Source organism: Miscanthus floridulus, chromosome 10 (genome assembly GCF_019320115.1).
Source record: "Miscanthus floridulus cultivar M001 chromosome 10, ASM1932011v1, whole genome shotgun sequence".
Classification (NCBI taxonomy): Eukaryota; Viridiplantae; Streptophyta; class Magnoliopsida; order Poales; family Poaceae; genus Miscanthus; species Miscanthus floridulus.
In genome coordinates, this window is record NC_089589.1 from 45,629,952 (window position 1) to 45,655,245 (window position 25,294).

Sequence of the window (25,294 nt, forward strand, 5' to 3'; positions counted from 1 at the left end):
GACGGCAATCACCAAAAGTAACAAGAAATCTACAATCACAATCACCACCTAGTGTCACCAAATATGCAATCTCAAAAGCACACACTAGGGTTTCCCCCAAATCCTCTCGTGAATGAGCACCAAGCTTAGAGAGGGAGAGGAGAGGGAGATGCTCTTGGAGCCACTAGATCAACACTTGGGGCTCTCAACTTCTCTCTTAGGGTTAGCACCAAGCCTAGGAGAGAGAGAGCTTTTCTTCTTCAATTTTAGATCTCAAGATTTTCAAGAATGGGGAATAAAGGAGTGAGGAAGAAGGAGGGGAGGAGCCAGCCTTATCCTCTAGCATGCCTCCCCCTCTCGACCGTTGCTGTTGAGGCTCCCATTCCTGCACTAGAATATCCAAGCAACGCCCTAGAATTTCTCATGCAGACACTCCTCTCCCGACCATTGGCGTGGGTTGGACACCCGCAATGGAAATTCCAGGCGGCGGCTTGAAATTTCTCGGGCACACGCTCCATAGACCAGGTGCGCCTTCCGCACTAGAAATTCCAGCTCGAGCCAACTAATTTTCTTGTTAATTACGACCAACAAACAGAAGATCCCTACCTGGAATAATAAGCCCAATGAGCAAGAAATTATTGTTCACAATTCACAACTTGCCCAAAACAAGGAATTGGGTGCAATACTGATCCATGTGGTACCATCTCCTCCATGTCTCCCTAGCTCTAGTAAGGACATCACTCCTTTAGATACACACATCATTCTTCAAGAAGGGTCGATCACTAGAACTCAAGCACAACAATTTACTCTCCGAGTAAGCTCGTTCCTAAGTACTCCATTTCATGATTATAATAATAGATTGCTATCTAATGATATTATTATTTTTAAAGAACTATAGAGAGGTAATGGAAGTACTTGGAGGGAGACATAGAGGTGAAGAAGACCCAACATGGGCATCAAGCCAAGTTGGAGACCCAATCCATATCAAATTCGAGTCCACCTCGGACTTCAGGAGTAGTCTACAATAAAAATCAATGCCCATACCGCACACGGACTCCGTGTTTAATGTTCTACATATGTACAGAAAAGCAAAGAAGACAAGCTTTCCAACGGTGCTGATCCCACATCATAATCCGATAGTAGTCAACGGGAATCGTGAAAACTAGTGAGGGCATAGTCTATTGTACCTAACGAAAGATCGAACAACTATGTTCCCTGTCAACCTCCTCTTGCGGGGCAACCTAAATCGCTGCCCTCAGCTTCATTCAGCCTTCCTTTGATCTGTTCTTTCAAAAAACTAGCTGAGTGGCACTCGTCGTCGTCACCCTAGGCTCGGCTGACTTGCGTGAGGATTGTGTCGACCTAAGTCCCAAACGTGTATCGCCCATAGAGACAGACAAAGGATGGGACAATTTAGTTCAAGGGTATTTTAGTTAAATAATCTATTATCCTATCCATTTTAAATTATAAGACGACATAATGTATATCTAGATACATAATAAAAATTATGTATCTAGAAAAGTCAAAATATTTTATAATTTGGAATGGAGAGAATATTTTTTTTAAAAAAATTCTATATATATGGCAGGTACATATACCACGTACGTGTATTAAAAAAGAAAGAAAATGATACAAACACGACTGGGTACTCAAGAATTCCGTCCAAAAGGCCTATTCTACTCTCTCTCCCTCCCTATCCGATGGCCCAATATTTCTCTCCTCGTCGCTAGTATCGCATCCCTCTCCCGTCTCCTCCGGGTCGGCCGGCTTCTGCTCCTCCCTCACGATCCAAAACTCCCAACCAAACCCTAGCGGGCGGCGGCGTGTACTCCCTGCGGCGTGGGTAGAGACAGGCGAGGACGCTGGGCACGGGTGGCGACGTATACTCCCTCCGGCGTGCGCAGAGACAGGCGTGGACGCTGGGCACGGGCGGCTGAAGAGCGCCGGCTAGGCGGACAGCGGCGGGGCGGCGGCCGCAGCCCGTGGGTGGCCGGCGGCCGCCTGCTCGAGCTTTTAAACTACTGGAAGCCAGCGCCTATGCCTGCAGCAGCACTTCTGCAACCTGCATAGGCACCGAGGCAGGAGAAGGTCTGACCGATTGGAGTCTTCAGCAATCTTCAGCAAGCCATCAACTGGGAATCCAATTTGTAAGTTAATTTGGTTAATTGGCCTTACATTTCGTTGTATTATGTGAAATAATGGAACTACCACATTATGGCAGTGAGCATTACTTGAATGTGATTTCCTGATTTTAGATCACTGGTTCGATTTGAGGTCTCAAATATAAAGACGAAAAGAAGTGGTACTACTAATTTTTAGCTCAATTTTATGAACATGTGTGCTCAAGTATGTGTTATAGCTGCTATATGTTACACAGTTACTATTATGTGGTATTATACATGTTAAATATAGACTTTAGACTGTAAAAAAAACCCAAACAGCCCTTTACATTTTGAATACCCAACCTCAAAATGGTAGACACACCCCTGAAGACAGACTTAGCTTTGAGGATCAGCAGGTTACCTACATTGTGGTGCTTTATCCATGTGTAATTTGGTAGAAAGAAAAATCATGTACCAATTTAGTGGTTGATTGAATTTATAAGTAAGGATAGGAATAAATGCTCAATCTTAGGATAAATGGATTCTTTGTAAATTGTAACGCCAAAGCCTATTCATTTGTTACCATATATATAATGCCATCTTTTATCCGTGTCTATTTTCATCATTCTGAGAGCATGTGCTGATGTATGCACAGGCTAATGCTGCTAAATGGCTCAACCTTCTGTCATTCTAGCAACTGCAAGTTATGATCACACAACCAGATTTTGGGAAGCCAAGAGTGGCCGCTGTTACCGCACTATTCAATATCCAGACTCTGTAAGTAATTGCTATTGGTAATACTTCACCGTCAGCATCAGAGCTATCTAGTTTAAAAACAATCTTACACACCTTTTCGCTGCTGTAACATGTTGACTGCAGCAAGTTAATCGCCTTGAGATAACCCCTGACAAGCGGTTCTTAGCTGCCGCTGGCAATCCTCATATCCGCCTTTTTGACATCAACTCAAATAGCCCTCAACCGGTACGAATACATGTTTTCAACATCAATCCCTATGAGTCCTCAAGTTCCTTTTCCTTATTTGATGAGAATACACCTAGCAGGTAATTAGCTATGATCCACATACTAGCAATGTGATGGCTGTGGGATTCCATTGTGATGGTAACTGGATGTATTCAGGTTCTGAAGATGGTACTGTTAGAATCTGGGATTTACGGTGAGCTTTTCAAACCTAATATCTTGTATCATTTCTTAAGTTGTAAGCCTATTTACTTGACCGGCAGTTCTAGCGAAAACTTTAAAAAATGTCCTTCACTAGGGGACAATCCAGTGCAGATCAATTTCCATAGTCTAGTGTTGTTGGCTTTCTTGCCCCTTGGGTTGTTATAGCTCTCTGGTCCACCTTGGAACCGCTCCCCCCCCCCCCCCCCCCTCCCCCCCTCCTCTTTTCTGCTCTTGTACAGTTTCTGTTCCTGGTGTTTCTCAAACAGATGTTGAGCTTCTCCTTATTTTAATAAAACTTTATATTGGGGGCCACCCCTACTGTATTTTCGGTTAAAAAAAACAGTGCAGATCAATTTCCAGGTGCTATCATGCATACGCACAATATGGCGCGTCGGGTTTACTTTAACTGGATTAAACTTTAGGGAAACTTAAAAGGGCAAACATATGAACATTTTGAAATTAACCGACTCACAAATCGATAGCATCTGTGAAGAATGCCACCACACCAATTTGATCAGAATCAGACTATCTGAATCCTCCAAATCTCATGTAACTTCCTTCATGAGTTTGTCTGGTAGTGTACTAGATGGTGTGATGTGAATTAGATATTAGCTTTTTAATTTTGTACAGTCTCGACCATACTAATTTTCTGAGCTATAAATCATCTTATGCCTTCGATATTTATTTTGTTATTTGTGTGTGTATGGTTTCAGGACTGGAACTTGCCAACGAGAATATGAAAGTCGTGCCGCTGTCAACACTGTAGTTCTACACCCAAATCAGGTTAGAATCATTATTTTCATTTTTTTTATCTGTACGATCTTAAGTGGTAATGGATTGCAAATATCTTCATCCAAGTACAACACTGATTAAGCTACATTTTGGTTATAAACTTGTTGGTTAGATACTTCTGTTCATTGCTTCCATACTGTTTTTAGGTGATTGCTTGGCATTGATTGTATCCCTTGCCAACTCTGTAATGCAAAAATGCTGACAAAACACAATTTGACTGCATGTAGCTGTGAATTTATAGGTTTCAATTATTGTGATACCCTAGTTGAAATCAACTCGAGAGAGTGAACTGAACTTTCATATGGCTAGCCTTCGTCTCAAACTGCAGAGATGGCTTGGCCTATGTCTCACTCTCTTTGTTTCTCAAATTTCCTGTGGAACTTTATTTTCTTGTACTGATTAAATAGTGAGTATTCTTAACTTGGATGGTTGAGTCAGATAGTTTTTGTTTTGGCCATTCTCCTCTGTTACTTATTTTTGTTCCTTTCCACCAAATTTCAAAACATTATATGTTTTTTTTTTCAGAAAGAGCTAATATCTGGTGATCAGAATGGAAACATACATGTGTGGGATTTGGCCGCTAACTCGTGCAGCTGTGAGTTTGTGAGTCACATACTCATATTCCAGTATTATGGTACTTCTGTGGAAAGGGTAATGCAAGAAAACAATTGATCTGTTGGTTCCAATTATTTAGGTACCGGAGGTTGATACTGCTGTAAGATCTCTGACAGTCATGTGGGATGGGAGTATGGTGGTTGCTGCAAATAACCGTGGGACATGTTACGTTTGGCGCCTACTTAAGGGTACTCAGGTCAGTCTGTTCTGCAAATAACCGTATAAATAGAGTTTGTGATTTCTGAATTTTTCAAATACACAATTACCTGCTTTGAACCTCTGCACAAAGTGCAAGCCCATGATGGCTACATTCTGAAGTGCCTGCTTTCACCAGAATTTTGCGATCCTAACAGGTAATGTAATAATGGTCTAAAAGGCTATTTTTCATGGTTCTTCCAGTGTATTATTGTGTCCTCTTGGGTTCCATGTGACATTCTTGGGTTTGTTTGCAGGTATCTTGCCACAGCATCATCTGACCACACTGTAAAGATTTGGAATGTTGATGGCTTCAAGTTGGAAAGAACTTTAGTCGGTAATGTTTGGAGTCTCCTTTTAACAATTCTCCATCTCATACTCATCTTATGTTTCCGAATGAGATCCTGAAACATAAGATTTGACTAGGTGGAGAGATGTCCCCCTGATTTTCATCTTAAGAAGCTGGTGCCGTGACTCGAACCCGGGCTGGCTCAGCCAACCGCTTCTTTGGCGTGTTGTGCTGACCAGTTGCACCGTGAGAGTGTTGGCGAGATCCTGAAACATCACTGGCAATCAACTTCTTAGGCCATCAGCGCTGGGTTTGGGACTGTGTATTCTCGGTCGATGGTGCTTATCTGATAACAGGTATGAACTACACCGTGTTGCCCTCTGCCTTCCCCGATGATTCATCAGTTGCACAGTTAACCGGTCTGTTCTCTCTTGCAGCTTCTTCAGACACCACAGCGAGGCTATGGACGATGTCAACTGGAGAGGCCGTCAGGGTGTACCAGGGTCATCACAAGGCCACCGTGTGCTGCGCTCTCCATGATGGGGCAGAATCAGCGCCCTCATAAGCATGTTGTGACTGCTTTCCTGTACATACTTTGGATTGCAGAGCTTTTTTTTCACTCTTAACGCCCAGTTGTTGAAATGCGGGGCTGTAGCTGTATATGCAGCAAGCGGTAGTGTTTAACGCTCTGTTGTTGAAATGCGGGGCTGTAGCTGTATATATGCGGCAAGCCTCTGGGGCTGCGTACAAATAATTTGCGTGCTGTTGGTGGATGATTCAGCAGAATTTTAGTGATACTTCTTTTTGTTCTATGAATTGAATGCAGCAATGGTTACGCGTTGAATTTAGTTCCCATTTTTTCCCTGAGCATATGCTGGAGAGCTATATTGCAGAAATCTAAACCGTTTCAGTAACAAATTGCAATTCTACGTTGCAGAACTGGATGAAACAAGTATCGTACATGAAGCATGACGCACGTTAAAACAGTTTCGGTGACCACTGCAATTCCATAGTGCACGATCCCAAATGTGCCCTCAAACTACGATGCTAGCTGAACATCTCAACGACTCAACTCGTCGTCAGCCATGCGCACAACGGCACAAGGCGAGCCAGATCAGATCCTCTGCGGTCCGCACGCCGGGTCACGGGGACGGGGTGGGGTGCTTCCGTGGTCTCTAGTTGTGCAACGGGTTCGCGCCCCAAGATGCCGTCCGCTTCTCCGGCCTGGCGACGCTCCCCTCCACAGCCGCCGCTGCCGCCGGTGGGGTGCGTTCCTCATCCTGCCTGGTGGTACTGCCGTGGTTGTGCAACGGGTTCACGCCTCCAGGCACCCACCGCAGCTCCGGCGTGACGACGCCCCCTGCCGTCGGCGGCGGCGGCGGCGACCACGACGGCGTCGCCTTTACCGACATGCTGCCCTGCTGCTCCGTCGGCTGACAGTAGTCAGTTGCACCACCACATGCAGAGATCACAGTTGCAGAAGCTTAATTTCTTCTCGTAGAAAAAACAAGGTATGTATATATATTTTATTTATACATGAAAAAACAATAGAACGTGAAAGTAGCCGTGATACCTCTGCGGCATCGAAAGTGTGGCTCCGGGAACAGGAGATGATGATCGCTGCGGGTGCCAGGGCCAGGGCGGCCCTGCACCGGCGGCAGGAGCAGCGCAGGGCAGCAGCAGCACGCCGCCGCCAAGCACAGCAAGAACCGGGCCATGGCTGGGCTTGGACGACGACGACGAACCAAAAGCATCGAGCTTCAGACTTGTGCTCCTGGGATATATACAGATGCGATGCCGAGAGTGTGGGCCCGACCGATTGGTTTTGCTACCGAATTTGACTAGACAACGATTTGGCAAGCAAGCGAGAGTTACCAAAAGTTGAGCCAAAATTCGACAAAGAAACATCAGACGTTGTCAAGGTTTGGTAACAGCAAACCAGATTGTAGGGATGCATGCAAAGAGCCCAGGTCGATCTCCCGTTGCTGGTCATTCGCCTCCCTCAACTAGCTTTTCAATTTTGGTATTAGAATTTCGCCAGACTCAAAATTACCAAGAAACCCGTCGTCCGAAATTTCGCCAATTTTTTTAAGACTTACTACCTCCGTTTTGTAATATAATGCATTCAAACAAATTTAAGTAACTTAAGAGAATATTCAACTAATGGATGTACCCATAGATTAGACCCAACTAAGAAATTTCTCCTCAAATTATGATTTTCTTTTTAACAAACTTTGTCAAATATGAACATGGGCACCACATAGAATACCTTATATTTTAATATAAATTTTGGAAGTCATGATGCACTGTATTATAGGTCAGCGAAAGTAAACGTGAAGCATGATTTTTTAATTTTTTAGATATATAAACAAAATATTAGTAAAAAGATTTGTGACTACACATCTATTGAAACAATAACATATATAGATATAGCTACATATAAATAGTGGTGTATGATATATTTGCATACAACTTTAGGAAAACATAGAAATGTTTCTAAAATAACATAGAGCTCAACAAGTTTATAACATTTCACACTAAATGAGGTGTTACTTGAATATTTAGCCTTATACCGGTATGGCTGGTATCGGCCAGGATTGGCCTGCAGACCCGGGGGCATAGACATGTTGGGGGGGTTACATGCTTGTATATCAAGTATTTTAGAAAAAAAAAGATGTGAGATGTGTGTATATCAAGTCTATACATGCGTATACATTATCTCCATCTAAATCATGTTCTTTTTTTTTAGAAGAACCAAATTATGTTCTTCCGATCGATCTAGATGTTCACCAGCCCATTGTCGGAATACTCTCCACATAGGCCCACCAAATTCAGCAGCCCACGTGCTGGGACACTCGCCACCCGTGTGTAGGGTGCCTTCTTCTTCTTCTTTTTTTTACCTCTCTTGATGGCATATTTGAAACATAGAAATTTCGTAGTAATAATAATACAAGAATTTTATAGAAATATCAATTTTATATGAAAACGCAGGTACAGAATTTTTTTTTCACGTTCCAGACGGGCCGTCAGTCGTGACTGCTTGTGAAGTTGTGCGAGGTTTGCTACACGCCTGCTGCGCACGTTGATCATCGACGAATGCATGAAGCATTAAATATAAATAAAAAATAAAATTAATTACATAGTTTAGACGAAATTCATGAGACGAATCTTTTAAGCCTAATTAGACTATGATTGAACACTAATTGCCAAATAACAACAAAAGTGCTATAGTATAATTTCCCAAAAATTTTCGCCAACTAAACATCCGATTTCCGTGAAATTTTTGTAATGGACTAAATGGCCAATGGTTATGTTTTGCATTTTGCTATTTTTCTTTTTCTTTCCGACTTCCGAGCATATATATATGCAGGGGAGCTACGTTTCATAAGCAAATGATGAAATCGGAACAATTTCACAGTGAGAATTGCGCTTCCACAAAGGGACCAAACAAGTACCATTTTAATTCGAAAACAAAAGAAACAAGTACCATTTGTACATATACGTAGTAGTAGTAGTACAAAACGCCCATGCGCAGCCTAACTCAACTCGATAGCCGGACACGAGCAGATAGCCATGCTGGCCGGGTCACGGGGACGGGGTGCGGTCCTTCTCCGGCCGCCTGCTGGGGCTACCGCCGTGGTGGTGCAGCGGGTCCGGGCCCCCGGGCACCGCCCGCAGCTCCGGCCTCACGCTCCCCGCCGCCGGTGACCACGCTGACCTCGCCTTCCCCGGCACGCCGCGCTGCTGCGGCTCCTCCTCCGCCGCCTGACATGCACAGTCGTTGGTACCACCACCACAGAGGTCAGCAAAGCTCTAGAGCGCAACAATGCAGTAGTACATATTTTATATGAATATTTTTCTTTAAAAAAAATAGAACGAACGTGCGAGTGATACCTCCGTGGCATCAAAGTGTGGCTCTGGCACACGCAACAGATGAAGCCTGCTGCGGCCGCCTAATCCACCGGCTGCCGGTGCCGCCAGATGACCTGAAATACCAAGCGCAGACAACATGAACAACGAAGCTGGAGGGCTCTCGAGTCTCAACCATCCACACTGCATGCATGCTACAACAAGTCAGGAACATACGAAGCGCATTGCATTGCACGCATCAGGTACATGAACATCAGAAAAGGCAAATAAAGAAAGAAAAAGCGAGAGGGGATGGGTGACAGGAGCTATATATATGCTAGTATTCAGAGAGATGGAAACTAGTGAAGGTTGGCATAGAAATAAGCTCGGCGCGCCATTGCTCGATCGTGCATACCAGGACGGCGGCCCTGCGCCGGCGGCGGAAGCAGCGCAAGGCAGCAACATGCCGCCGCCAAGCAGAGGAAGATCCGGGCCATGGCTGATGGCAGTGTCGACCAAGCAAGAGCCGCGGTGTATAACCAGAGGACGGACGCGCGCGCGGACAGTCTCAGGAGCTAGCAGTGGTGTCTGGAGTGACGTGAGAGCACCAGGCTTGTGCTGCTGGGATAAAGCAAGAACCGCGGAGGGCCACGAACGTACTTATAGATGAGAGCTCGGGCCCACTTGGTTTGCTCCCAAAGATTTCATCAGCATAAGTAAAAGCTGTCAAAGTTAAGTTAGGGTTTGACAAGCAACCCAAATGGTAAAAAACGATAGTGGTATTAGCTGAGTGGCCGTTAGTCCGAAACTTCTGTCATCAAGGCATCAACCACTGGAGCTCTTTGTACTGCTGAAGAGCAAGGGGGTGTTTGGTTTCACGGACTAAATTTTAGTCTATGTCACATTAGACGTTCGGATGTTATTTAGGAGAACTAAATATGAGTTAATTATAAAAACTAATTATATAGATGGAGACTAATTTACAAGAATTTATTAAGCCTAATTAATCCGTCATTAGCATATATTTACTGTAGCACCACATTATTAAATCATGGACTAATTAGCCTTAAAAATTTATCTTGCAAATTACTCACAATCTGTACAATTAGTTATTTTTTTATCTATATTTAATACTTCATTAACGTGTCAAACATGCGGTAGCACATGGACTAAAATTTCACGTAGAACCACACAGCCCCTAAAAGCCGGAGCATCGGTGGGGGTAAAAGTTTTGGTTGGATTCAATTCGTACAGTTAAGGATTGACAAGATGGCTGCCGTCGTGTCGTGTAATTGCTTGCTTGGTTCTTGTTTAGATTGGAGTTAGGAATCAGTATTTGACATTATAGCATTTTTATTTGTATTTGATAATTATTGTCCAATTATGGTCTAACTAAGCTCAAAAGATTCGTCTCGTAATTTACAATCAAACTATGTAATTAGTTATTTTTTTATCTATATTTAATATTTTATATATGTGTTCAAAGATTTAATATGATGGAGAAAAAATAAAAAAACTTGGCAATCTAAACAAGCCCTTGTTTCTTCTGGGAAAAGGGAACTTGTGTGGCCAGGGAGTGCAGTGGATGAGGATCATGAGATGAGAAGAGGGCACTGCCGCGGAGTGGCTGCTCCCACGTCTGCACCTGTGTGCACTGGAGTGGGGTGGAGATCCTGCTCGCGGATCCAGTACAGATGACGGTTTGGAAAGCGAATTGATGACCGCATCTTTTGCTTGCTCTGACGTGTTCGAGGAGAGAGAGAGGGTCACGTCACAGCGGCCTTGTTTAGTTGCTCTTAATTTTCAATTTTAGCACTAGGTAAAAGGAAGATTCTCCGTCATATTAAATTTATGATATATGTATGGAGTACTAAATGTGGATGAAATCAAAAACTAATTGTACAATTAGGTTGTACTTTGCGAGACGAACGTTTTGAGCCTAATTAGTCAACGATTAGACAATTATTACCAAATACAAACGAAATACTACAGTGCGCTACCGTGAATCCGGCGTCGCCGATTCCGGCCAAACTAAACGCCGCCTTGGTTCAAGTTCTTCAACAAAGCTGGCGCCTGCCTGCCGGCCGGTTCATGCCACGCCTACAGTAGTCCTGCTCATGAGCAAACAAACAAAATGGAAGAATCAAAGCAACTGTGCTGCCACGTAGGACCATGCGCCGGCCTGGCCTCCCGGTTCGCTTCGTGAAAAGTTCCGCCGAAAAATAATATTCGCTGATTTATTACGAGAAAAAATACTATAACCAAACTGATAAGTCGGACCGATAATTTCAACCAGTTTTTAGTACTCCGTTGAAATCATAGTACGTTGTGCTGGTGGCACCCGTACGCACGTACTGTCGCCGCTTGCGCGTTTGCTGACGAGTGGTCACGTAGTACGTACGCTTGCTGTGATCATGAATGAATGGCTGCTGGATCGTATCCGTATGTCCTACGCTGAACGGCGAGCTCAGCTCATCTCATCTCATCTGGGACGACGTGCTGTACGACTGGAGTCTGGGGGCACCGGCACCATCCATCCCACCCGTCCACCTCCACCTCCACCTCCACCTCGACCCTATGCTGCTAGTGCTCGCTCGCTCCACACGAGGCTGAGAGCCTAGCACTAGCAGTGGCAGGGGCGACGCAACTCACACTCGCGTCACGTCCGCCCGCCTGGTGACCGCCCGACGTGATGGTTGGACTCGCTGCACTCGAGTGGAGCTCGGGCTCTCGGCGCTACGCTACCTGCTGCCGAGCTGCGTGCGCGCAGATGCATTTACGCCGCTGTCTCCGGCTGCTCGACCCCCTCCCCCGCGCCTCACGCCTCTGCCAGCAGCAGTGGACGGAGACGGGAGACATGCAGTCAGGCACTGTACTGCAAGACCAGTACGCGTAGCGTTTTGGGACCGGAACCCAGATTGTAAATTTTTGCAATCTAACACTGTAGCATGTTTTATTTGTATTTGACAAACTTTGTCCGATCATGGATTAACTAGGCTCAAAAGATTCATCTCGTGATTTACAACCAAACTGTGCAATTAGTTATTTTTTTTACCTACATTTAATGCTCCATACATGCGTCTAAAAATTGATGTGATGAAGAGAGAGTAAAAAAACTTGGAATTTTGAGACAATTTAAACAAGGCCCAAATTAAACAAGGTCCATCGTTCCTGTGTCATGTTTGCAAATTTGGAGCAGGGGGTGGTTTCCAGTGTTCACCGCATCTGGGCCTTGTTTACTTGTTAAATTTTGAATGTGCAAAGTTGGCAAAATATACTGTAGCGTCACTATAGCATTTCATTTGTATTTGATAATAATTGTCCAACTGTTGACTAATTAGGCTGAAAATGTTCGTCTCGCAAAGTACAACCAAACTGTGCAATTAGTTTTTAATTTCGTCTACTTTTAGTATTCCATGTACCGTAAGTTTGATGTGACGGGGAATCTTCTTTTTTATAGTGCCAAAGTTGAAAGTTTAGGAGGAACTAAACAAGGCCCTGATTTCTTATGAAAGTTCAGAGTTATGAAAGTTCAGAGTTCAAAATTATGTGGCCACTCAGTTTGGAGCAGGGGGTGGTTTACAGTAGTTCTATATATATTCTGTTCTGCAGCTGGCCATATAATAACTTATTCTGTGGCCACTTTGAGTTACGATAATTATCATGTTAATTTACGTGATTACAGTAACTTCTTACTAAGTGATTTACTATAACATTATCGTAAATATCACCGTGAGTTGTAGTAACACGAGTATCGTAAATGCATATTCATGTTATCGTAAATTGGTACAAATATTATCGTAAATTAAGGTGGCTATAGAATAAGTTATTCTATGAACAGCTGCAGAATAGCCTTACCCTATATATATTGCATCCATGCACCATCGATCGACTCCGTGGCGACTTGACAGAAGAGGTGATGGACGATAGTAATGTGGGCGTTGATGGAGTACTTGTTGACATACCCATCAAGGTGGCAAAAAATAAAAAGTTTAAGAAACTCCTTAATAGGAAGGCGTCTACAAAAAAAAATTGTTCCAATGAAAGGGATCTTCTGGAATTGCAGAGGTCTACGTGACCTGGCTAAACATATCTTTTTACATGATATGGCCGAAGATAAGAGACTTGATTTTATAGTTTTATTAGAAACCAACAGAAATAGTTCTCAACTCAGTGTCTGAAAAATTTCTATGCGGGGGCTGATTTTGTTTGGCATTGGCGATGTCCCCGGGGTATGTCTGGGGGTGCTAATGGGGATAAATCGAGAAAGCTTCGAAGTAAAAAATATTATTGATGGGGATTACTACATAAAATTTGTCTTAAGAAATAAGGTAGATGGTTTTCAATGGGCCCTTTTGTCTGTCTATGGCGCAGCACAGGAAGAGCACAAAGAGAACTTTTTATCAGAGTTAGTATGTGCTTGCACTAGCTGCGGGGATCTACCTTTTATAGTAGGGGGATTTCAATATAATTAGGAACCCGTCGGAAAAAAAAATTCAAGGTATAATAATAAATGGCCACTTCTCTTTAATGCCATTATCGAAACTCTGAATCTAAGGAAACAAGAAATAACGGGTACAAAGTTCACTTGGGCTAATTATGCTGAAATTCCAACCTATGAGAAGTTAAATCATATTTTGGTGACAACCGAATGGGAATAAAATTCCGTTGGCGACCGTCCAGGCTCACTTGAGAAATCTCTGATCACACACCACTCTTACTTGATGAAGGGGAACCACCTCACAGAGGCAACGCTAGGAATTTTAAATTTCAGCTAGGGTGGCTAACAAGGGATGATTTTTTTGATTTGGTAAAAGAGGTGTGGGAGTCTGAGAATAGGGGTAGAACACCCTTGAAATGGTGGCAGTCTAAGATAAGGAAGCTGCGACATTTTCTTAGAGGTTGGGCTCGAAATTTAGTCTCCCAAAACAAGAAACATAAACTAGACCTGATGGATAAAATAGACATCCTCGACAGAAAGGAAGAAACAACTTTGCTATCATCTCTGGAGGTAGAGCTTAGATATCATCTTAAAGGGCAATTAACTAAGTTGCTAAGAGAGGAGGAGATTTATTGGCTCCAATGATCAAAAGCAACAAAGTTGTTGCAGGGAGATGATAATACTAAGTATTTTCATATGTTGGCAAATGGGAGACATAGAAAAACAAAAATCACACAACTAGAACAAGAAGGAATTATTGTTGGGGATGCGAAATTGAAAGATTATATAACCGATTACTACAAAAAATTGTTTGGACCTCATTTACAGAATTCTTTCTCATTGGGCGAGACTCTGAGGCATGATATACCTCAAGTGTTGGAGGAGGAGAATGAAGTATTGGTGGCTCCATTCAGTGAGGAGGAGGTCAAAATGGCAATCTTTGATATGGAACATAATAAGGCACCGGGTCCGGATGGCTTTCCTGTAGAATTTTACTAATTCTTTTGGGATGTTGTCAAGCAAGATTTGATGAGCCTCTTTTATGAATTCTATATGGGGAGACACATATTCATAGTTTAAATTTTGGGGTTATTACACTATTACCGAAGATCGCGGATGCAACTAGGATACTGTAACACCCCTGGTGTTATGATCTCGTTTAGCACCACAATTTACGCCTAAGAAAAATTTTCGAATCGAGTTTTTCTCGGGTTTTAATTTAAAACGTACTTGAGGCGATAATCAAATCCTATGTGACGTAGTTTCGCAGACTCAAATAAATGTCCAGGTTAAATTTCAGTGCATAAAAATATTTTGGAATGTTGAACGATAATCCTGACAAATAAATAGCAAACGGTTTGTTCTGTTAGATTAAGTATGAAAAGCAAAGTGCCAGAAATGAGCTCCGTTGATGATTGAACGTGCTGTTGCCTGCTCTGCTCGACACTGTTCGCGGCCAGAGATGGACGAGCCGTGTAAATGTCATCGTCTTGTTTTTTCTCCACCTCACTCTCTCTCTCTCTGTCTACCCTGTGTTGTCTCTGTTGCCGTGGACTGCCTTCGACAGGTGCTGCCTCTGCTTCCCTGATGTGGCCTGTCTCTGTCTGTCTTTTTACTCTCTCAGGTTGCTTCCTCGTTGGCCCACTCTCGTCCTCGCTACTGCCATCATTGTACGTGGTTTTATCCATGCCACGCTGTGTCCCTTCATGTTCTATGGGCACGTAGATGTCGTTTCGGCCACGTTGTGCTAGGTCGCACACGCTACTGCCTCCTACCCTCTGCTCTTTCTACTTTTTGAGGACGCCAGGCCGCTGCTCGACTTGCCCACCCCACTCTCCACTGCCAGTTCGTAGAAGCAGTCTCTCCTCTGCTCCCACTCCTTCTCTAGGCCGGGTCCGACATGCCACTCCTCTCGCTGCTGCTGCCTCGTGCGAGCGCCCTGCCATGGCCGTGTCCTTGCTGTCGCGCCAGCAGCGCCTTGCCTCCACCTGTGTGCGCGCAAGCCCTCGCTGTCGTGCCGCATCCGGCGTCCATGCCCTTGCTGGCACGCCGCACCACCGCATCACCGCGTTGCATCTCCTTTCCCCGCTCGGCACCACGGCTTCTCCCCGACGTTGCCCCTTCTGTAGTCCCACTGCGCGCCCGTGCTTGGTCATGGCCGCGCACCATTCCTCGCGCGGACCGATGGCCCCATGATGCTCCTCCTCCAGCGCTGTTTCTGCCTCACCTCGCTCCTCCACAGCGCCGCCATGGCCAGTCGTCGACGCACGCCATGCTCGTGCTGTAGCGCTGCTCCGCCTCGCGCTGCTCTTCCTCTCCCTACTCTCCACTTCCCGTGTGCAGTACCGGCTGCTCTTTCGCCACTCCACCTCTAGCTCTGGGCTACTTTGAGCCCAAGGACATGTTTCCTTCTTTTCGGTGTTTTGTTAATTCCAGCAAGCGTCTGAATACTTCGAAATTGATAATAAAATGTAGAAAAATTATAAAAATGCCAAACCAATTTTGTTGAGTTCATAAAATCATGATCTACCTAATAGTGTATTTTGTTCACATAAGTTCGGTATGTTTTTAGAATTTCTCTAATTATTTTAACATGCTTAATAGTGTTAAAATGAGAACTTGTAGGAATTTCTGTGATAAATTGGTGATGGTAGTGACTCTAAAAATTTTATAGTAAATTACTAACATTATTAGTTGCTCACTGTAATTTTTGTAGCTCCAGAATAATTAGTTGCTAGATAGACAATGATGTCCTATTTCGAATATAGTAAATCAAGTAAATGAAATATAGAAACACATTTGGTTTGGATAACTAAAACTTTAGTTGGGAAGTAACGCCGTATTCGACAACGTGGATACGCAGACTAGCGCGTTAGAACTATATCGTTAGCTTGTGAGACGTGATCGGGTTTCTTAGCATTTCGGCTGTCGTTGATTATTTACATCTATGCATTTGCATCAATGCATATCATATAGGTACAATGATGGATCAATGGATCAATTGAAGGATAATTGGGAATCCGAAGATGGTGTAATGGTATTCTCTCCAGGAGATGATGCAATAGGCTTGCTATTCAGCTGATGGTGGATGATCTGAAGATGCATATACTAACTTTTTAATATATATCTTACCCAGGCAAGCCCCGATGCATAACCCCTACTTTTATGCAGTTTAAATTATAATTGTGCATTAAGTTTTTAAGGAGTTGAATGAAACCCACTTGCATATATATCTTTATCCTATGAGTCCTACTAGTATGACAGGATCGTGTAGGATGCTATGCTACAGGACTCCGATAGAAGTCAAGTGATTGCCTGTCACTTGCGAGATATAGGAAATATGTTACTATATGATTATCACTTGGAATATATGAAATGGTGGAAAGGAAAATGGTGACTGGGCAGGGATATGCTTTGGGTATTGGTGGGTGTAAGAGGTTGTGTCGCCGTGGACACGGGGCATAGCTTGGTTACACTGCTTTCCCTGTCTGGTCGGTTAAGGACTGATCGTTGCATAAGACTCTAGGCAGGTCACAGACTTATTATCCCAAGCATATACTTGTGTATGGGCGCTTGGAAGACTTGTTGCTCTCTTGTCATGGATCTGGCTCTTTCCGGACCGACTGTTAGAGTTTTGTTTTGGTAGAGGAGGTCCTTGCACCGCAGTGAGTCCGGGACTCAGGGGCGGGGGCTTGGAGTCCCAGTTTGGATGGGGACCTGGACATCCGGGATAGGAGAGTGATGGGTTGGTCCTGCTTGTGCCTAGGGTAAAGCGGGGCATGTGTTTTCGGGGTACCCAGCTGGGGGCATTGATTCGTGAATTGCCAGGAGATCCGATATGGCTTATCTACGGTTTAGCATCGTAGTAAGAACTGAAAGATGAAAGATGAAAGATGGAAGATGGAAAAAGGAAATCTGATTGCTTACCACCTGCTTGAATGTAGCACAGGTGATTACATAGAATGGTTAGTTAATGAACCAATGCGGCTATTAATAAAAATCGAATATAAGGACGCACGCTTAGTAATCTTCCTGCAAATGCAATAAACCCACAAGCCAGACAGCCTTGCATATCCTTGGAGTCTTTTCTTTCCTCCTATCGGGTAAGTCTTGAAACAACCCTGATTTCCGTGAAGGGAAATCCACAGCGTCGAAGTGTAATAAGACCGTTGTAGATCATATTACCCAAAATTCCAGTCGAATATCACATCCATACAACGATAATATCAGAGTACAAATAGTGCAGAATTACATAAATTATTACATCACCGCATTGGAGGAATCAAAAGTAGCATTCATTTAGAACAGCTTGAAGATAAGATCGCCGAACTCGAGCGTAGGCACGAACCCCTCAACCATCAAACTCTTTGGAGCTATACTCCTCAGCAGAACCTGTGTGCCAAAATTTATCAGTACGATTTGTACTAGCCACTCCCAACCCTATGAGCATTGCTTTGTAGAAATTGGATGCAAGTTGGATATAAGCAAAAAGGAATCTATAAGGCTAGGGTTTCCTATGCATTAGCATATCAAGTATATAATAGTAGTTTGTCCAGTTTTTAACACCATTACCACACACATTCCACCCCATTTCCATGCCAGAGCCAGGTTTCGATCCTAGGATCGATATACCTCCATCACCACACCATCATCATACCATAACCATACCACCGCTTAGTCGACAGGCCAACTCCCTCTCGACACTGTCTCAAGGCCCGTAGCCCCTGGCTACGATCGACACTCTCTCATAGGGGAAGAAGAGAAGGACTCATCTCACTATCTAGTTTAAGCGAAACCCAGGAAAGGTCCATAGCCGATAAGTCGACACATGTATCGATCGATCAACCATACACTCTGCAGAGGTTTTACATAACCACAAGATCTGCCTTCTTCGCTGATCGTCGTCAACTGGGCTGATTCCGACCGCTTGCTAGCCTAGGATAATGCCACTCTACCATTCAGCCCTGGTACACCCCATGTCTGGTCTGGGGTGGCTGAAACTGTGAGTCATGAGCCAGGTCCACAAGGTCTCCATGAAGTCTCGGAAGGGTGTGGGGGAAATCCTCTGCGCCCCATACCTCCTTACACTATCCGCTATCAACCTAGCAGTAGTGGCAATATCCTACCAAGTAGTCCAGCCATCCCGCACCATATATGGCGAGTGGTACGTAAGGCTTCCCGGTGAATCTGAGTACTAGTAAGTCCTTAGGGATGACCAAGCCAGAATGTCTTCATCAGGGTTTCCATTTATCGTGCCACCATAGCACCTCCATCCCAGGCTCCTCCCATCATAAGTTCATACCTAGGACCACCTCGTATACCACTTACCCACCACAAGTATCCATTTTCAGGGGTGCCTAGGTAGCACCCCATGGCAAGACTTGCCCCAGGCTCGTCATATACTCCAACTTGGTCGACTCAACCCTCACCTTCCATGCACCCAAGTCACACACGCAGCACTCTCCCCATAGTCCAGTTATCACTAGTTTCCACCACGCATCAACGTAGTACAAGCGTAGTAGAAGTCTTAAGCAATATAGCAGCAAGCGTGTGTCTAGCCTAATAGCAGGGTGAGTAGGGGTAAGGTTGCGTCAAGGTAAAGGCCATCAAGAAAGCATACTACCATGCAGGTCCTATCAAAGTGTGATTACATCTATAAAGTAAAGCAATAACAGTTCTATATTAGCGATGCGTAATAGGTGCTACGAGATTGGGTGGGATGTGGCACCTTCAGTGTAGTCGTCTCCGTACTCCTCACGGTACTCACGATCCTCGTCCATCTGGTTCTCCTCCGAGTCTGCATCGATCGCATTATAGTCGCGTTAGCGACGTCTATAGAATAGCACAAAGAAGCAATGAAAATTCAAAAGAGCCAAATGCACTCAAACATGGGTTCATTGCGTAGAGATTGATTTTAGATGAATTTTGGTCCTAGTTTCATATTTTTCTGAGGTCATATGAATTAGTTATGAATTTCTGAAGTTTATATCATTTATGAAAATAGAAAAGGCAGAATTAATTCTGGGCTGACACGTGTCACGCTGTGACTGGTCCATGTGGCAAGCTGATGTCAGCATGACGTCAGCGTCTCAGTTCCAAGCTGACAGGTGGGGTTTAGCTGACGTCAACTTGACGTCAGCAACGTTATCAGTTCCGACAGGTGGGTCCAGGGCTCTTGGGTCACTGACATGTGGGTCCGGTCAAAGTCAACGACAAGTCAATGGTCAATGGTCTACGGTCAACGGTTAGGGTCACTGATGTGTGGGGCTAGGGCTGCTGATGTCATCATGACGTCACCCTAGCCGTGTTGGCTTCTGACGTGTGGGTCCCGCGTGATGTCAGCATGATGTCAGCATCTAACATGTGGGTCCAGAGTGTCCGTGCTACTGACATGTGGGGCCAGGTCAATGGTCAACATTGACCGGTCAACGGTCAACATGGGCCGGGTCTCAAACGGGCTTTGGTGGGCTCGGGTTGGGCCGGTCTGGGCCGAGTTGACCCAGACACGTGGCAGGCTGTGACGCAGCCACGTCACAACCTTGGGCCCCCACTAGGCTGTGGTCTTCGGCTATGGGCGTGAGCATGGCTCACGGTGGACCAAGAGGCACTGGTCCATGGACCACAGATAGGTCTACGGTGGATAGAGTCCACCCTTCTTCTCTCAAGCGCGGTCCATGTGCACCGGGTGCATGCGCAGGTGGCCGGCGAGGGGGGTTTTCCCCTATTTCTCCTGCGGCTATGCTCTTGCCGGCAGTGAGCTCGCTAGTGAGCCTCCATGGCGGTGCTAGTGCGCAATTGATATGGGTGGAAGCTCCGCCGAGCCTCGGCGTCTTCATTGGTGGGATTCACACAGCGTGCGGGGTCCCGTGGTGTGCCAGCCACGGCGGTGGTCTTCCGGGCACGACGACGGCGTTGGTGATGTGGCTACGGCCTCAGAGAAGCATCTCGGTGGGGCGTGTAAGCTTCTACGGGTCTGTGGGGACGCGGTGGGGGCGTCCAGGGCTCAAGGCGGGGCTTCGAGTTTCCAGGTGGCTGGTAGGGGCTCCCCGGGGGCCAAGGCGACATGGTGATGACGGCGAGGCGCATGGGTGCACTATGGGGCTCTGGTAGGGTGGTCACGGCATGGTCATGGGTGTGCGCATGGGTGCATGTGTTCCCAGAGGTCGGAGATGGCCCTGGCCTATGCGCTCCCGGTGTGGAGCGCCATGGCCGACACGGTGAAGTCTGGCGGTGGGCAGGGAGAGACCAGGAGGGGGCTCACCATTGGTGTCGAAGGCGATAGGGTGGTGATGCAGTGGTGGTTCGAGGCCATGTAGCTCTGAAAGCTATGCAGTGCCGTGCAGCGTCGTGGCGTCGTCCTTGCTCTGGCGGCTTCGGAGGTGCTTCGTCGGCGCCTCCTTCTTCTTTCTCCCTCTCCCTTCCTTCTTCCTCTCTTGGCTCTCTCTCTCTTGGCTCGGGTGTGCAGGGGGTGGCCGCAAGGTGGCGGTGGGCACGGGAATGTGCTAGGGCAACCGGAGCCGAGGCTTTTATAGCCGAAGCTCCAAGCTCCAATGGCGGACGGTTGGTGATCGGCGGATGGGGATCAAGGGTGATCGGGGTGCGAGCTTGCATCCAACGGCCATGAGTGGTTGCGTGGGTGCGGCGCCAAGGAGATAGGGCCATGCCTCGAGCATGACCCCCTGGCCCACCCCTGCCAGTGCTGTTGGGGCTCGGTCGGAGAAGGGAATCGGCGTGAGCGGTCAGGGGAGGAAGACGACACTGTGGACGCGTGGGGCTCGGTGGTAGTGATAGCAAGCAAAGGCGGGGAGGCACGTTGGCGTGAGGAGCGTGCGGGCTTGCTAGGCCAGTGCGAGCTCATGGGCCGGCCTGCTGCTGCGCGCTAGCAGGGCTGGCCGGTTGCGGGCGTGGCCGTGAAGCCGAGCAGGCCGAGCCGGCCTGCGAGGCCTTCTTCTTCCCCTTTTCTTTTTTTGTTTTATTTGAATTCAATTTTGATCTTGAAATTTGGATTCCAAATTGGTGCACCATATTCATTGGAGTCTTTGATATGAGGCCCACAACATACTTATATAAATATTAGGAATTTATTTAGCTATTTTGTATAACAAAAATAGGGGTTGTTTTGTTATACAAAAATAGAATTTGTTTTCTCTTTAAATCTTTATTCCCCGGTTTGAGTATTAATTAGTTTATGGTGTATTTCTTTAAAGGAGTTGTTAGGCATTTCATAAAACAGATGGAAATTCAAATCACCATTTTAGTTAACATTGTATGTTATGATTCTTTTGTCAGCATTTAAGTAAACATGATAACAAATGACATGCCATGCTCAAGTGTTGACTTAGGTTGGGTTAGACCTAATGCATCTCTTAGGTTGGGTTTCTATACATGACACTCATCATCACATGGGGGTTTTTAAGAAAAATTTTGTAGTTGGTATTTTTAGTGTATGGATTTTTGGGTTGTTACAGTCCTACCCCCTTAACAGAATCTCATCCCCGAGATTAAAGCGTAACATACTATTCGAAGAGGTAAGGATATTATAGCCGGAGGTCAGACTCTTTCTCCCATGTTGCCTCTCTCTCCATGTGATTGCTCCATTGGATCTTGCACATAGGAATAGTCTTGCTTCGGGTCTCTTTGGTATCTCTGCCTAGAATTCTGATAGGATGTTCTTTATACTCAAGTGTATCTTGTATGTCAAGTGTATCAGTTGAAACTACTTCATCGAGCACTCTCAAACACTTACGTAGCTGTGAGACATGGAATACGGGATGTACACCCATCAATTCCTCGGGTAGCTCAAGTTTGTAGGCGAGCTTCCCAATCCTCTTGCAAATCTTGTATGGGCCAACAAATCTAGGGGCAAGCTTTCCCTTCACATGGAATCTGATAGTTCCACGTAGCGGGGATACCTTGAGATAGACAAAATCTCCCACATTGAACTCCAGTTCTCTTCTTCTTTTGTCAGCATAGCTCTTATATCGACTTTGAGCAATCCTCAAATTCTCCTTCACTTGAGCAACTCCTTCTTTGGCATCTTGAATTTTAGCGGAGTCAAAGAACGATCTTTCTCCTGGTTGGGACCACATCAGAGGTGTCTTACATGGTCTGCCATACAGAGCTTCAAATGGTGATATCTTAATACTGGCTTGGTAGCTGTTGTTGTAAGAGAACTCTGCATAGGGTAGGCATTTCTCTCAATCAGAGCCATAATTCAGTACACTAGCACGAAGCATGTCTTCTAAGATCTAGTTTACTTGCTCTGTCTGTCCATCTGTCTGTGGGTGATAAGCGGTACTAAAATCAAGTTTGGTTCCAATGGACTTATGCAGAGCTTCTTAGAATCGGGACACGAACTGAGGACCACGATCAGATACAATACTAGAGGGAGCTCCATGCAGTCTAAGAATATGCTCAACATATAGATCTGCTATTTTTTTGGCATTGGTCTTGGTCTTAACTGGTACAAAGTGAGCAATCTTGGTCAAGTGATCAACAATTACCTAGATGGAATCATTGCCTCTCTGTGAACGGGGCAATCCAACTATGAAATCCATGGATATACTCTCCTATTTCCACTCGGGAACATTAAGAGGCTTTAGCAAACCTACAGGCCTTTGATGTTTAGCCTTGACTCTATTACAGGTGTCACAACGTGCCACATGTCCTACAATGTCTGTCTTCATGCCCTTCCACCAGAAGTGTTTTTTCAAGTCTTGGTACATCTTTGAACCTCTAGGGTGAATACAGTACTTGGATTCGTGAGCTTCTAACAGAATTTCCTCTCATAGTACTGGGTCAGATGGAACATAGATTCTGTTCTTGAACCAGATGGTTCCTTGTTCATCTTCTTGGTGGTTGGTCTTGTAGCCTAGTTTTATCAGACCACGGAGATATTCGATCTCTTCACAACTTTTCTAAGCTTGATGGATATGATCTATGAGATCATACTGTATGTGGAGCTCATTCAACAAGCCATGCGGTAGTATCTCTAGTTGGAAATCATCAATCTCTTCCTTGAGCTCAGGTGGTATAGATTCAGTGATCAAAGTGTGACAGGAACTCTTGCGACTGAGAGCATCTACGACTATATTAGCTTTTCCCAGATGATAGTGAATTTCTAGGTCATAGTCCTTGATCAATTCTAGCCATCAGTGTTGCCTCATATTCAAATCTTCTTGAGTGAAAAAGTACTTCAAGCTCTTGTGATCGGTGTAGATGTCACACTTGTTGCCTATCAAGTAGTGTCTCCAGATCTTTAAGGCATGCACAACTGCTACTAACTCGAGATCATGGGTTAGGTAACGGTTCTCGTATTCTTTCAACTGTCGAGACGCATATGCTATCACTCTTCCATCTTGCATCAGTACACAACCAAGTCCTTGATGGGATGCATCACAATAGACCACGAAATCTTTACTGATATCAGGCAATGCTAGCACAGGAGTTGTGGTAAGCTTCTGTTTCAATTTCTGAAAGCTTTGTTCGCACTCGGGTGTCCATTCAAATTCCTTAGTCTTCTTCAGAAGGTTTGTCATTAGACGGGCTATCTTGGAGAAGTTCTCAATGAATCGACGATAATATCTAGTCAATCCCAAGAAACTTCTGACTTCTGTCATATTACGTGGTTGATCCCACTCTTTCACAGCTTCAATTTTGGCCGAGTCAACTGTGACACCTTCAGCTAATAGCACATGGCCTAGGAAGGCAACTTTCTGTAGCCAAAACTCGCACTTGCTGAACTATATGTAGAGCTGATGTTGGGCCAGTTTCTCAAGCACCATTCTCAGATGATGTTCGTGTTCTTCAGTGGTGGATAAATAGACAAGGATGTCATCAATGAATACTACCACGAACTTATCCAGTTCATCCATGAAAACCTTATTTGTCATGTTCATGAAGTATGCAGGAGCATTCATGAGTCCGAAGGACACCACAGTGAACTCAAACCGCCCATACCTAGTCACGAAAGCTGTCTTCAGAATGTCACTCTCTCGAATCTTTATCTGATGATAACCAGATCTAAGGTCAATCTTAGAGAAATACTTAGCACCTCGAAGCTGATCAAGCAGATCATCAATCCTTGGTAGGGGGTACTTGTTCTTGATGGTGACTGCGTTCAAGTTCTGGTAATCAATGCACATTCTCATTGAGCCATCCTTCTTCTTAACAAACAGAACAGGGGATCCCTAGGGTGAAGCACTGGGTCTGATATATCCCTTTGAGATGAGCTCATCAAGCTATTTCTTGAGCTTAGCCAGATCATCAACTGACATGCGATAGGGTCTCTTGGCAATGGGTCCTGTTCCCGGTAAGAGATCAATGATGAACTCTACATCACGGTCTGGTGGTATACCCGATAATTCTTCAGGGAATACATCGGGATAGTCTCTGACCACAGGCACATCATGAACTATCTTCTCCTCTTTCTGTGATTCTGAACTGGCTTTAAGGGCACATAAGATAGAGGTGGACTTTCTAGACTGGGGTTCACATCTAATGACTTGGCCTGATGGGTGGGTCGCTTGGACATATCTAGGTGAGCATGATATGATACCTCGGTGAATGGTTAACCAATCCATACCTAAGATGACATCTAGGTTTGTGGAAGGTAGCAGGGTTAGGTTGGCTTTAAAGATAAGACCCTCAATGGTAAGACTCACTCCCTTACAGATGTGGGTACATTTTAGGTCTCCTAAAGGTGAACTGGTGATGATAGGCTTTTCATGTGGGGTTACAGGTAGGTTATGTTATCGTGCAAATTTGGATGATATGTAAGAACAAGTTGCTCCTAAGTCAAATAGAACTAATGCAGTATTGCCATTAACTATAAACATACTATACACCATG

At 45.0% G+C, this 25,294-nt stretch overlaps 2 protein-coding genes across 4 annotated transcripts; one reads left to right on the top strand and one right to left on the bottom strand.

The window, feature by feature from the left end:
• Positions 1-1,659: 1,659 nt before the first annotated feature.
• LOC136490150 (target of rapamycin complex subunit LST8-like) lies at positions 1,660-6,002 on the top strand. 3 transcript variants are annotated; one of them, XM_066486633.1, is made up of 12 exons: positions 1,660-2,005; positions 2,042-2,126; positions 2,737-2,858; positions 2,961-3,062; positions 3,143-3,255; positions 3,977-4,046; positions 4,581-4,658; positions 4,750-4,866; positions 4,929-5,023; positions 5,123-5,202; positions 5,451-5,510; positions 5,592-6,002. In XM_066486633.1, the coding sequence occupies exons 3-12, from the start codon at positions 2,751-2,753 to the stop codon at positions 5,717-5,719; spliced, it is 951 nt and encodes a 316-aa protein (XP_066342730.1). In that variant the 5' UTR covers positions 1,660-2,005; positions 2,042-2,126; positions 2,737-2,750; the 3' UTR covers positions 5,720-6,002. The 3 variants fall into 3 exon arrangements, 2 of the variants coding, with proteins under 2 accessions (XP_066342730.1, XP_066342729.1); XM_066486632.1 differs by having other exon boundaries at positions 1,660-2,126; XR_010767536.1 differs by having other exon boundaries at positions 1,661-2,126; positions 5,292-5,510; positions 5,592-5,680.
• A 2,684-nt stretch (positions 6,003-8,686) lies between these two features.
• On the bottom strand, positions 8,687-9,608 carry LOC136486174 (protein FLORAL ORGAN NUMBER2-like). The gene is made up of 3 exons (XM_066483011.1): positions 9,419-9,608; positions 9,049-9,140; positions 8,687-8,919 (listed from the first exon to the last, which is right to left on the bottom strand). Exons 1-3 carry the CDS (start codon positions 9,498-9,500, stop codon positions 8,740-8,742), a joined length of 354 nt encoding a protein of 117 aa, XP_066339108.1. The 5' UTR covers positions 9,501-9,608; the 3' UTR covers positions 8,687-8,739.
• Positions 9,609-25,294: the final 15,686 nt, after the last annotated feature.